The following is a 13,534-nucleotide window of genomic DNA, read 5'->3' on the forward strand; positions in this document are numbered from 1 at the left end:
CCTGCACCAAGGGTTTTTAGGACCCCACGGAACTTTGACCAAAGGACTTACTTGCTAGTTTGGGCTGGGGGCCTTGTTTAGCTAACACCAACCACCTCTACTTCTGTGTTGGTCTGGGTGGGAGTTGGAAAATACCCATGACCCAGTTCAAGTCAAAGTCAGAAGCACTTTGCTCACCCCACTCTGCCTCAGTGCCCTACTGACGAGCAAGGAGGAATTTTCCAAGACTAGTTTTGGAACTAGTCTTGAGGCACAGGCAGCAGTGATTCCTGGGTGTCCTGCCTCAGCCCCTCTAGGCGAAGAGCCTACTTCAGGTACCTGGGTCTCAGAGCCGGGGGAGACGGAAAGCTCACTACAACTCCCAGAGGCCCCCGGGCTCAGGGGGCGGCCTCCGCCCCCGCGCGGAAGAATTGGGCCCACCAACCGGAGCCCAGAGCGGGGTGGGGGCGGTGCCCGGGCGGGGCGGGGCGGGGCGGGGCGGGACGGCGGGGAGGCGGCAGAGTTGCGGCGCCTCGGGCCAGTTGCGCGGAGAGCGCGGGGTCGGTGAGCCGGGCGTGCGGAGGGCCTCGGGCGGGCGCCGAGGGACCTCGCCGGGCCATGGGTAAGCGGCTCCGTGACCTGTCCCGGGACGGGGCTGGGGGCCCCGCAGAGGGGGCGAGGTTGCCCTGCCAGATCCCCTCCGGGCCCTCGTGGCTGTCGGGGCCGCTAGGAGGGGCGGAGCGGGGCCGGGGGTGGACTCCGGGGCGAAGGGGCCGGCGACCTAGCCCGGCCTGGGGCGCCAGCGCCCTTCGCCCTGTGCGGGAGGGGTGAGGCTGGGTGTCGGCGCACACTCTTCGAAAAAAAGGAGAGACAAAAAGTTTTGGCGGCCAGGGGCTTCCCGGACGTTTATCTCGAAACTCTTTTCGTCGTCTTTTGGCTGAAATTTACCAAGTCCTATATGGTTCTGTCATCCCACTTCCTGCTGTGGTTTCAATCTCGAGCTGGTCTCAGCTAATTTGTTGTGACAGGCTGTCCGCAGCAGTTTCTCTGCCTCCCCGCCCCCATTTGCCCCCCCGCCCCGCCCCATCCCCGGGGTTCTCAGAACTCGCCGGCGCCGCCGAGAAGAGGCACCGGGGTCCCTGGGCGCGCGCGGGGCGCTTTCCACTGCGGCCGCCGTTTCCTGAAAGTGACTCTGCGCGGGTTTTGAAGAACTTGCTCAACGCACTTTGAAGAATCAACTGTTCCTCTTTCAGCAGAGGGGTGTTCTGATCCTTCGGCGGTTACCGGCTTCCCATCCTCTACCCTTTCTCTTTCTCTTTTCTCTTCCCTTTTCTCTTTTCTTCTCCGTTCTCCCTTATTCTTGTCTCCTGTCCATCCTCTTCTGCCCCCGGCAGGAAAGAGGTAGCTTCCCTCTTTGCTGTCTTCTTTCTTATGTTTTTCTTCTCTTTCCTCGGGTCTCCAGAAGGGACAGGGTGGCGGCCCCGGGAGTGATGGGGGGTGAGAGTTGAAGCTCAGGCAGCGAGTGTGCGAGGAGAGATGTTTGGCTTCGCGCTCGGCCGGCCGGAGCTGCGGAGTGGCCGCATCTCTGTCCCTCCGCAGAGTGTCCGGGGGGGGGGGGGCGCCCTCAGGCGGGATTCAGGTCCCCCAGGCCCGCCGACGTGGGTGGGAGGGTGGCGGGGCTTTCCAAGCGCCGGACCGCGAGGGCTCAGGGTGCATGTCCGGCGGCATGCGCTGGCCGGGCCCAGCGGCCCTTTGTTTGCGGGGTGGTTTGCCGGCCGGGAGGAGTCTGAGGGGCCAAGGGGAGGCTAACAGGTGCTTCCCGCCCCCTCCGGAGGACCACTGTTGGGGGTGTCAGCGTCTCTGCGCCTACGTGCCCGCCGCGGCAAAGGAGGGGTGGGAGATGGTGTCTAGAGAGTCTGGCCCCAGAGAGTGGAGTTCCCGACTCCACCAGAATCCTGGGCACCCGCCCGGGGCTAGACCTCGGAGTGGCAGAGGCAGGAAGGACCTCAGAGGATCAGGCCCTCTTTCTTTGATATCCAGTCAGAGAAACTGAGGCTCAGAGTGAGGTCTGGCAGTGAGGGAGAGGCAGGCCTCCAACACCTCTCCCCTCCCTCTTGCTTTCCTGTTACCTGGTGGTAAACTGGCCAGGTAGTGCCCACACTCCCTGGTAGGCCCTCGGGGTCTCTGGGTGTGGGGGTGGGCGGTGGAAAAGCAGTAGGCCATGGCGTGCCCCAGGCAGCAGTTAAGCAGCCTTCCTCCCATCCTGGCTGTGTTTCTCTCTTGGGCCATGTCTTGGACAAGCCTCGGTGGAATGGGAACCTGGAATATAGTTCATGGGGACATAGGAAACCATCCATAGATGGAACTGTTACTGTTACCAATACCTCCCAGACTTGGAGAGACCGGACAGTGGGGAGTCAGCCTAGTCCGGAATAGGGTCTTTTAGGACCTACCAGAGCTGGCAAAAGGGGGACAGGCATCCCAGTGGAGTTATGAGATGGTAGTCTTACATTTGGAGCCCCCATGACCCCTACCTTTCTATATTCCTCTCAAGACTGTCATCATGGCCCCCACTGCCTCAAACCCTGCGTCCCCCATGCCCTGGCTGGGACACTGAGGCAGGGCTGGGGCAGAAGCTGGACCCTGTGCCTTCAGGGGTCCCATGTCCCGCTCGGCTGTCCTCAGTGCTGGCTGGAGCACAGCCCCTTGCAGTTCCTCCCTCCCCAAACTGCCCCCTGGAGAGAGCTCCACACCGAGCCTCCTCTGCCAGGCAGCCGGCTCCTGGGCCACCGAGAGGACGGGCCGCCTCAAAGGCTGTCTTTGTTTCAGCTCGGGCGCAAACTAAGAGAAACTTAAGCCAACAACCTCGGGCGAGGTGGGGCCGTTTCTGCTGGTTGTTATTGGGACTGCCCTTACCATTATTGTTGTAATTGACGCAGTGCTCCCAGGGGGTGACTTTTCATGAAAGGAAGTGTTACTTCCTTCCCATCACACCAGGGGTGAAAGGGGCGGGTCGGCGGAGAGATGAGGGGGGAGGGAGGGAGCGGGAAAGGGAGGGAGGGAGAGAGAGAGCGAGGAGATACCTATAGGCGGTGCAGTCTGGCACTAGGTCTCTGACAGGCTCTGTGGCCTTGAACTAGTCACAGCCCAAGCCCCTCTCTGTACCGGGAGCATCTGAGAGCAAGTAGCTCATACTGCACCCCTGTGGCTGTTTATGGAGCACCTGTCCCCTGCCCCCACAGTGCTCTGGACGGTGAGACACAGAGGGGAGTGAGCAGGCCAGGCAGACCTCAGATCTCCCTGTGGGGGGTGTGTGCACACGCACACACTTGGCTGTGGTTTGTGTGGGAAGCCTTGTTTCTCACTTTGTTCTTAGAACATCGGACGCATGGGGGTCCAGCACACCCACCTATGGATGGGGAAACAAGCAGTAATGAAGCAGTGGCTGATTTGGTGAAAGATGCACCTCTTTGGAGACAGAGCCCCTTCCCGTCTCTCCTACCCCGCGCCTATCTGATTTCAGCTTCTCAGCAGAGGCAAACCCACTCCGGGGCAAGAAGCAAGCCCACACCCTTTGAGCAGATAAGGAGCTTGGGGACTCCCTGCTTCCATTAAAAACCCTAGATCTCAGGGTTCAGAGCCTTGGGACAGTCAGATTGCACTGGTTCTGAATCCCAGCTTTGCCAGTAGGAAGCTGCGTGACCTCAGGCGAGTTATTGAACCTCTGGGATCCTTATGTGTTGTATCTGTAAAAAGGGGGACATAGTATCCATTGGGTGGCTAGATTCTGTGAAGCAGTGTCCAAAAATGCCTAGTCCAGGGCCCACCAGGAAGGAGCACTGATTGGAGGTGGTGGAGTGTATGGTACCGAGAGGGAAGTAGGGAATGGCTTGAGAACAAGCAGCCTTCAGGGAGCAGCCTGTTTTGGAGTTAGTGACTTAAACCAACCTCTTCACTGCTGTGGTTTTCGGACCTGGGCGTTAAGCTTGACTTCAACACAAGCCATAGAGTTAAACAGAAATCAGGTTCCCAATGCCAGAAGGGCCTTGGGCATTCCCCCTGCCCAGCACTCTGCCGCCCCTCCTCACTGCCCGGTGAGGCACTGGGTCACCAGGGGCCAGGGGCTCATATCCTGGCCCAACCAGCAGCCCCCTGCCCTCTCCCTAACAGCGGCAGGAGGAAACCTCAGCGGCTGTGGACCAAGTCCTACTGTAGGTTACCAAAGCTTTCTCACACTATTATCTAGCTGCACAAAACCTGAGGAATAAGCTCAACAGGAAGCACACAGGGCCTTTAAGAAGGAACATCTGAGGACAGCAAGGACAGACCTGAATCTGTGGAGATGTGCAGTCCTGAAAAAGGAAGATGCCGTATCAGAAAGGTGTTATTTTTCTTCAAAGTGATTGCTAAATTTAAATGCAATTCAACCAAAACCCCAGTGGTTTGTTTTCTTTTTTAAGGGAATGTGATAAGATTATCCTGAAGTTCAGACAAAAATGATTTAAAAAGACTAATGATGGGGGACTTGTCCTCCGGATAGTAAGCTGTTCTACAATTAACACAGTGTGCACCAGTGTTGGCCTGCCACAGTGAATGAAACAGAACAGAAAAGTCCAGAAACAGTTTCAAATATATTCCTTATCAGCCTTTAGATTATGGGGAGAGTAGCATTTCAAATCATTGGGGGAAGGGAATCACTCAGTCTCTATTGGGACCACCTCACCACTGGGGGGAAATATGATTAAATCCCTATCTCACACCTTATAGATTCCAGATGTGTTCAAAGTAAACAATGAAATAATCATCACCATTATTGTCATTATTGCTTCCTGGATGGAAAAAGCAAAATGGATCCACCTCCCCATTACAGTAGGGCATGGGAGGCTTTGTGGGCGAGAGCAGGACAGGAACTCAGTGGCTCCTGGCAGCAGCATTCACTCCCCAGCAAGTGGGACTCTCCTGCCTCTTGCAGGCTGGATGTGGCTGGGAGCCTGGGATCGCTGGTCCCTAAGCCGCTTCCCTCCCCTGCAGAGCCAGGAGAGCAGCCCAGCCCTGTGTCAGCTGCATTGGAAGGTGGGAGAGCTGGGAGCCTGGCAGGCAGGGGTCTCAGACTTAGTTTTCCTAGCAGAACCCTTTTCCAAATGAAGATTATCTGGAACCCTGGTCTACAAATGACTGGGGAAGGGAAGGTTTAGGGGAGCCAGGGACAGGACAGAGGGCTTCCTGGAGAAAGGGGGGCTCTCCCTCAGCTAAGGCTGTGGAAGCAGGGGGCCCAGGAGGCCCTGCCAGGGCAGAGAGCATGCTAGCTAGCCTGGTTGGGAGAGGAGGGAGGCTGAGTTCATTTGGGGACTCAGCTGGATACAGAGATAGAGAGAGCGTTTCCCTTTGTGGCTCTAGGCAAGAGCCCGAATCCTTTTCCTGTCTGGGGTTAAACAGCTCAGATTGGTGACCTCCTTTCCAGGTAATCTGAGTACCCGACTCCAGGAGGTTTCCCTCAGTGTGGCCCAGGCAGAGCTCACTGACTCTGGAACCAGGCAGAAGGGACAGAGGTCCTCAGGCCCGGTGGCTCTCAAACTGGCTGCCCTTTGAGATCCGCTAGGGAGCTTTAAACTCTGATGCCCCTTGCAGAACCTTAAATCAAACTGGGGCGGGGGGTGGGGGACACAGTTATCGGTGTCCTTAAAATGCTCCCTGGTGATTCTAATGGGCCCTGGTCCTACCACCTTCTTCTTTGGAGGCCAAGGGTGCAGCTTGCAGGGGCACGTAGCAAGCTTGCAGGCAGGCTCCAGTGAGAAGCCGCCGTAACACCCCATGGAGGACTCAGGATGGAGAGAGTCCTTTGAAGCTGGACCAGGGGGAAAGAAGGCAGAGAGGGTGTGAAAACAGGGGGGGTGGGCGGCAAGGAGAAGAGCTGGTGGAAGCGGGTGCGCCAGTGACCCGGGAGACTTCACCAATTCGGGGGCAGTGAGCAAAGGACTCAAGGGTCTTTCTCTCCCGTTTTGCAGAAGTGAAGACTGAGGCACAGAGTCACCAGAGAACTCAGGAAGAAAGGCATCAGCCTGCTGGGCGGGGTGGGGGGGGGTTCAGTTGTTAACACTTAGTTATTTCTGGATATTGACCATGTCTTGACTGGTCAGAAGCCAGCCTGAGAGGAAGGCCCGAGTGTCTTTCTTTTTGACAAGCTTTCGCATGGGTTTCTCCTCCAGGCTTATTTGGACTCTCCATCAAGGCTCTGCAAATCCTGGTGGTAACAATAGCAGCCACAGTGGTGGCCAGGCCAGGCCACTTGGCCTGGTGGTCAGACAGACCTCGTTTTGAGCCTGGGTCTCCTAGGAAGCCTCTCTGGCTTCAGTTTCTGCCTCTTTAACATGAGCTCCCTCCTGGGACTAAATAAGAGCGCATACGGGGAAGAGCCAGGGCCCCACCTTGCAGGAACCAGACGGGCGGGCGCAAGCCCTTGGGTGAGCAGCTACTGAAGGGGACATGTGGCCAGAGGCTCTGGCCTCGGGGGTCACGCTGGTCTGGGTTTATGGTTGTTATGGAGATGCTTTTTCTCTCTAGGACAGGAGGGGACTCTCACAGGTGCCAACAGGAAGGATTTCCTGAGCTGGAGCAAATCAGGAGAATGGGACCGTTCACACTAGGCTAACAAAAAGGAAAGGCTGGTTAGAAGGAAAGAGAGGGTGATCTGAGACGTGGGCTCCGGAGCTCAGGTGCCCTGCCCGCCTGTCAGCGCGCCTGAGGCCGGTTCCCCGTTCCAGGGGTTTTTGCGGGTTTCTGCAGCCATCAGTTCATGGCTGCCCTCAGTAAAATCCAGCCCTGCCCCATGCAGGTTGTTGGGAGACTCGCTCCCTCTCCCTGACACCTGGCACCCACTGTGCGGGGTGCTGGCAGACCTCACTGAACCGGGGTGGTGGGCAGGAGTGCTGTGCTCGGCTGGGGGCTGAGAAGGGCCGCCCAGAGGAAGTAAGTGGCTTGTCAGGTGAGACCTGAAGGGTTACCAGACCCTTGCGGGTGGGAGGAGTAAATGGCCTCATTAGGGGCAGTTAGAGTTCGGCGGGCGCCCCTGGAAAGATCCAGTGTTTCATAACCAGGAGCTTCCAGTCTTCTCGATGATTCCTGGAGGATCCAAGCACTGCCCCGGTGCCTTCGGACTCACAAACACAGGAGCCTCAGCCGCTTTCCCAGTTCGGCTGAGGTGCTGTGAAAACGTTCTGCCTGAATGTGGGGCAGGTTTTGGAGATAGGATTTCCCTGAGCACCACAGCCCCACCCTTCACCCTCCTCTGACTTGACCCCAGGGTGGTTTAGGGTTTCCCTCCCTCCCTCAACGTGGGTAGCTGGCTGGAACAGAGGAAGGAACAGCAGCAGGCGCGGGGCCCGGTTGGGGGTGAGCCCCGCAGAGAGGAGGGAGGGCAGAGTGGGCCACCAGGGTGAGCCCGTATTTGCGTGTGGAGGGCCAGCCTGCGTGCAGTCAGGGACCAGGGGGCAGAAGGAAGAAGTCGCTTCCCACCTGGCAGGTTCTGATGGAGGACGGGAGGACCCACCACCTCTCCTGGAGGACCTCTCCTCACTGCCTGTTCTTCAGGCCTGCATCTCAAGTGCTCTCTCTCTCTCCCTCCCTCCCCTATCCCCCTCCCCTTTGCTCCTCTCCTTGCAGCACCTCCTGTCAAAGCGAAAAGGAAACAGTCAGAGGAGGGTGATCCCCTAGACCCATCTGTGTCCCCCCAACCCGATGCTGAGCAGAGCAGAAGCCAGAGCCCCGTCCATCTGGAGGTGAGTTGGGTGACCCCTGGGGAGCCTCCTCCCTGCCCTCCCCCCTCCCCTGTGCACAGCCTCCCAGGTGAACTTGGGGACTCCCCAAGCTCTCAGGAGGGCGTGTTCCCTACCTTCCAGCCTGCAGAGCCAGGAGAGGGACCCAGCCCTGCAGTTTCGGGCCTGCATCAGGAGGTGTGGGAGCTGGGAGCCCGGGACAGGAGGACCCGCCCGTCACCCCTGGGAGGGGTTTCAGACTTAGTTTTCCTAGCAGAAGCCTTTTAGCAAATGATTTGCCTGGAACCCTGATGAATAAAACAGATAAAAGCACTCTTTTAGGATAAGCCACACGTACATCCATGCATCCCTCCAAGTTCACAGCGTGGATATCAAAGTCACTCAGCGAGACCACTGAGGCCATTTTGGTGAGTGTAGTCTGAGAGGGAGCCATGGGTGACGTGGAGCATTGGCCTCAACATCCACTCCTTTTGGCCGTTTGCTTTGGTGGCACAGTCTGGAGTAAGAATCCTGATTCACGTAGCAGAGTAGTTGCAGATGCTAACAGTTCTTAACAGCTTGCGTGGAAGAGCGAATTCACGGGAAGAGCGGCCGTGAGAGTGCCTTCCTTCTGAGGCCTGCACCAGACCAGCTGCTGGGGTCCCCCCATAGGTTACGGTTTCTTAGGTGACTCGTGAGTTCGTGTGCCATTTGTTATCAGGGGTCAGAAACACTGCAATGGTACTCGAGTATTTGGGGAACACATGACTCTCTGTATTGTTCCCGGCCCCAATGACTTACGTCCTTCCGGTGTTTGGGGCCTCCCCATCCAGGACCTGGGAGCTGTCTGTTCTCCAAGCCCTGGGTCCCAGCCCAACCATACCCCTCTGCCCTGAGCCACCAACCAAATGAATAGCCTTGGCAGAAATTGCCCCTCTGGAAGCAGAAACCGAAAGTCCTGCGCATCTGACAGCGGGGTGTCAGGAACCCGGGATGGGGCTTCGCCGCCCTGGATGCAGCACGCAGACTGGCGGCTCAGAGAGGCAGCCCACCACGGCAAAGGCTTGGGGGACACGCAACCCCGCAGTGCCAGAAAACACCGGGCACTTTGTTCCTTCGGCTTTGACCACAGTCTGAGGCCGCCACCAGGAGCTCACAGTCTGGTAGAGGAGCTGAGATGCAGACACAGCAAATCTAGAGCAAGGTAGAGAGGCGGTCTGTGCCTGCAGAGAGCCCTAGAAGCTGCGGGGCTGCTCCGGTGGCCGTCGCTGGAGCCGGGCCCCGGTGGACCCTGACCGTGGGTCCTGGGCGCTAACAGCTGACGGCTGCACCTTTCTGATGCCAGACACAGGCACTCCAGCCCAGAGCTGTAAGCTGGGCGCCGGGGGCCTGCTGCTTCCTGTGGGAGCCTGGGGCTGGGGGCCACACCCCCCTCCCGCCCCAGCAGCCAGCCGTTCCGCCTGTCCCCAGCCACCCACCAACTGGGGGCTCACCCCAATGCCTCCTGTTCTTTCCCCAGGACTCCCCCGAGGCAGGCGGGGAGCGGGAGGAGGAGCAGGCCTTCCTGGTCAGCCTCTACAAGTTCATGAAGGAGCGACACACGCCCATCGAGAGGGTGCCCCATCTCGGCTTCAAGCAGAGTGCGTCCCTGGGGTGCAGGCAGGGAGGGGGAGCCCGGCAGGGGGTCCCATCCAGGCAGGGTGTCGGGCAGGCACCTCCACTCTGGGCAGCCCTGGGTAATGCCAGCCGACAGGGGTTGCACACAGAAAGGACCCTCCACCCCAGGCGCAGGGCTGCAGTGGGTGGGGCCGGATTTCTGTCCTCACCGGCCACCGGGCCCCCAGTGCTCAGGGTCTGGCCCAGCCATCCCTTGCGATGGCACTGTCCGGGCGCTTGCTGGTTCCGTGCCCGCCTGACAGATCCATGGGAATGGGCTGCTGGCTGCCCCTTCCTCCCACAGAGACTGACAGGGGCCCTGCCCTCTCTCTTCTCCAGTTAACCTGTGGAAAATCTACAAAGCAGTGGAGAAGCTGGGGGCCTATGAGATGGTAAGGAGGGGACCTCTGAGTCTTCAGCATGTGGCATCCCGCAGCCCATCTGCACTGTGCCATGTGGGGACCCGGGGAGGAAGAGCCTTGTCTGGGGACAGAGCAGTCCTCACGGCCAGACAGGAGGAAGAGACGGGGTCCCAGGTCCTGCCGCTTGCGCAGCTCTCCTGCATACTGTGCGGGAGGAGGCCTGCCTTGCCCACTGGTACTTTGCTGCTCAAAGCAAGTTTTCCTGTCTTCCCATCTGTTCTGTCTGCCCCGTGCCCCCCGTGCTGGGAAAGCTGCGGGGCTGGCAGTCAGGCAGCGGCCCCTGGGAGGGAGACCTGGCTGGCGGCCAGGGGAGCCCCCCTTCCTCCCAACCTCACCCCCACCCCCTGCTGCTGGAGAAGCAGCTGCAAAACTGCAGTCCTTGCCCCCATCCCTGCCAAGTAGGGGCCTGGAGCTGCCAGGATGCCCCCCCCCGCCAGGGGAGCGCACGCCACTCGTGCCCTCACACGGTGCCCTTGCAGGTGACGGGCCGCCGCCTCTGGAAGAACGTGTACGACGAGCTGGGGGGCAGCCCGGGCAGCACGAGTGCGGCCACGTGCACACGCCGCCACTACGAGAGGTACGGCTGGGCGGAGACCCCGGCTCCAGGACCCTTCAGCCCCGAGTGGGGCCGGGAGTGGGGTGCGGTGGGCACACAGCACGAGCTGCCTGAGCGGAGTGCGCTGTGCTCATCCCAGCCTGGAGCTCTGCGGGGCGGCCGGGCTGCGGGCCCCTGGACAAGGCGAGGAGGAGCATGGGCCCCGGGGGCCGGCAGGGGTGTCCCCGGTGTGGGGAGGCCGGGTGGGCCCAGACAGCTGGGAGGCGTGGCGCATGCCTCCAGGCCGGCCTCCTGGTGGACACGCGGGCCTCCTCCTCAGGCTGGTGCTCCCGTACGTGCGGCATCTGAAGGGGGAGGACGACAAGCCGCTGCCCCCGTCCAAGCCCAGGAAGCAGTACAAGATGGCCAAGGAGCCCCGGGGGGATGACGGGGCCCCTGAGAAGCCGAAGAAGGCCAAGGAGGAGAAGTGGTTGGACCAGGTAAGGCCTGAGCCTGCCTGGGGCCACCAGCAGACGCTGGGCCTCCCTCTCCCCGCCCGCGCCATGGATGCAGAACTCCCTGCCCGGGGATACCCAGAACCTGCTCTGAGGGCAGATCGGCGGTGGGGGGGCGGGGGGGGGCGGTGCTCAGGGGCAATGGTTGCGCAAGTTCAAATGAGGGGCCACGTCGGGTCTGAACTCCAGTCTGCACCTTGGTCACCAGGCCCTGTGTCCTGATGCCAGGCTATGTCTGTTCAGAGGCCAGGATGCCTTTGGGGAACTTCTCACAGAGGCTTCTGGGTACGCCTCTGTGCCCCTGCTGCCATGGGGTCCTCCCCGCCACCCCCCCACCCCCCATCAGGGCACACGGCTCACAGCCAGCACTGAGGCATGGCCTTTTCTCCTTCTAGATGGTACCTGGAAAGACGAAAACCGACGCCGCCCCTGACCTGGTGCGGCTTCCCAGCCAGGAGCCCCCCCGGGAGGGCCTGGAACAGCCAGGCCCGGCCCTGGGGCCCTCTCTGCCCTTCGTGGGTGCCGGAGGCTGTCCTGAGGCCTACAAGCGGCTCCTGGCCACCTTCTACTGCAAAGGAGCCCACGGCATCATGTCTCCACTGGCCAAAAAGAAGCTCCTGGCCCAGGTGAGCAAGGCAGAGGCCTTGCAGTGCCAGGAGGAGGGCTGTCGCCACGGGGCAGGCAGTCCCCATGGGGACCCCCAGGCATCCCCAGCTGTTCTCGTGCCGGGAAGTCCGCAGAGCCCGGGAAGGCCAGCTGAGAACTCCAGGCACCGGCTGACCCCTCAGGAGGGATTACAGGCCCCTGGTGGCAGCCTCAGGGAGGAAGCTCAAGCGGGTCCCCGCCTGCCAGCCCCCATCTTCACTGGCTGTTTCCATGCGTACCCCACTGAGGTGCTGAAGCCTGTCAGCCAGCACCCCCGGGACTTCTTGCCCAGTTTTAAAGATGGGGTGCTCTTGGGGCCTCCTGGCAAAGAGGAGGGCCTGGCGGTGAAGGAGCCCCAGCTGGTGTGGGGCGGGGACGCCAACCGCCCGTCTGCATTCCATAAAGGCAGCTCTAGAAGGGGCAGCCCCTACCCCAAGCCCAAAGCCTGCTGGGTGTCCCCCATGGCCAAGGTCCCTGCCGAGAGCCCTGCTCCCCTCGCTACCTTCCGTAGCAGCCCAGGCCTGAGCAAGAAGCGCAGCCTGGAAGAAGAGGGCTTGGCCCATGGCGGCAAAAAACTGCGGGCCGTGTCTCCCTTTCTTAAGGAGGTGGACGCCAAGGAGTGTGGGGCCAAATCCATGGGGTCTGGCTTGGCTGTGTCCTGCCTGCTGGGCCCAGCGCTGGGGCCTGCCCTCCCCGAGGCCTATAGGGGCACCATGCTGCGTTGCCCACTGAACTTTGCCGGCACCCCGGACCACTTAAAGGGCCAGGCCACGCTCCCCTTCAGCCCCCTGGTCATCCCTGCCTTGCCGGCCCACTTCCTGGCCACGACAGCGCCCTCCCCCGTGGCCACGGGTCTGATGCACTTCCCCCCGGCGTCCTTCGACAGCACCCTTCGCCACAGACTTTGCCCAGCCTCATCTGCATGGCACGTGCCACCTGCCACCACCTACGCAGCACCCCACTTCTTCCACCTCAACACCAAGCTTTAGGTCCGAGCCCCAGTGCTGTGCTGTGCAGGGTCTGAAATGGCCTGTGCTGGGGGGCACTGCCCGGGGTCTGGGCTGGAGCCTAGTGCCCAGGAGAGCTTGGCTGTGCGCAGAGCAGGAACGCGCCCCTGTCTGGGCGGCCTGGCACAAAGAGGGAGGCCGTGGGAAAACCGGGTTTGTCTCAAGGAAGCAGCCTAAGCCCGGGGCCCCAGTTGCGGGGCATCGGGAGAAGACAGTGCCCGGCTGGCAGCCCCCAGCTAGGTCCCCAGAGTGGAAGCCAGGAACGTGCTGAAGGGCTGAGGCGCTGGGTAGCAGCTTGAGGTATCCAGGCTGCCCGTGGAAAATCCAATAAAAGACCAACGCGAATCCACCTGGCCCTGAGGTGTGCATGGTGTGGACCTTCCTGGGGGCAGGGGAGGCTGGGGTGTGCTCATGGCTGGGGGAGCCAAAGAGAGAGACCTACGAGCATCCACTCAGATCTGAAATGCCCCCGCCCCCACCGAAGAGCGGGACCCAAAGCAGGACTCAGCCTCCTGTTCATACTTCAGCGGGTGGTGACCTTTATCCTGTGCCTTCTACCCACTTTCATAGGAGAGTCTCAGCACAGCTGCCTGTTACCTTCCTCATCATACAGGTGGGGGTCTGACGTTCAGAGAGGGCTGGCGACTTGCCCTTGTTCCCCCAGCAAGGAAGCGACAGCAGAGTTAGGCTCTTGGGTGTGACTCCAGTATCCAGAGCAAAGCCACAGGACCCCGGTGAACAGTAGGATGAGCCCTGCAGCTGGTAGCAGCCCCCCTGGGGGCAGAGGGGGTGAGCAGGGAACCTGACTTGGTCTGTCTTGGTGATGGGCTCACAGGGCTTGCTGCTGATTCCTCCCAAAGCCCCCATCCCACTCCCCCTCGCATGCTGCACAGAGTTGGACCAGGATGTTCTTGGCAGGGGAGGCGCCAAGAGGCAAAGGGGAGTGAAGCAGCCAGGATCCTGGCCTGGGCATCTGCGTTCTCAGCCACGGTTGCTCTGGGGGCTCAAACCCTGCAGCCTAACA

The 13,534-nt window shown here is 60.6% G+C and overlaps 1 protein-coding gene across 2 annotated transcripts; it reads left to right on the forward strand.

The window, feature by feature from the left end:
• Positions 1-485: 485 nt before the first annotated feature.
• On the forward strand, positions 486-12,859 carry ARID5A (AT-rich interaction domain 5A). Of its 2 annotated transcripts, XM_081796859.1 has the most exons (7): positions 486-601; positions 7,639-7,754; positions 9,250-9,370; positions 9,726-9,778; positions 10,288-10,385; positions 10,684-10,843; positions 11,254-12,859. In XM_081796859.1, exons 1-7 carry the CDS (start codon positions 598-600, stop codon positions 12,490-12,492), a joined length of 1,791 nt encoding a protein of 596 aa, XP_081652985.1. In that variant the 5' UTR covers positions 486-597; the 3' UTR covers positions 12,493-12,859. The 2 variants fall into 2 exon arrangements, with proteins under 2 accessions (XP_081652985.1, XP_081652986.1); XM_081796860.1 differs by lacking the exon at positions 9,250-9,370 and having other exon boundaries at positions 506-601.
• The last annotated feature ends 675 nt before the right edge of the window (positions 12,860-13,534 follow it).

The sequence above is a fragment of the Leptonychotes weddellii genome, chromosome 10 (assembly GCF_054177405.1).
Source record: "Leptonychotes weddellii isolate Sample4059 chromosome 10, ASM5417740v2, whole genome shotgun sequence".
NCBI lineage: Eukaryota > Metazoa > Chordata > Mammalia > Carnivora > Phocidae > Leptonychotes > Leptonychotes weddellii.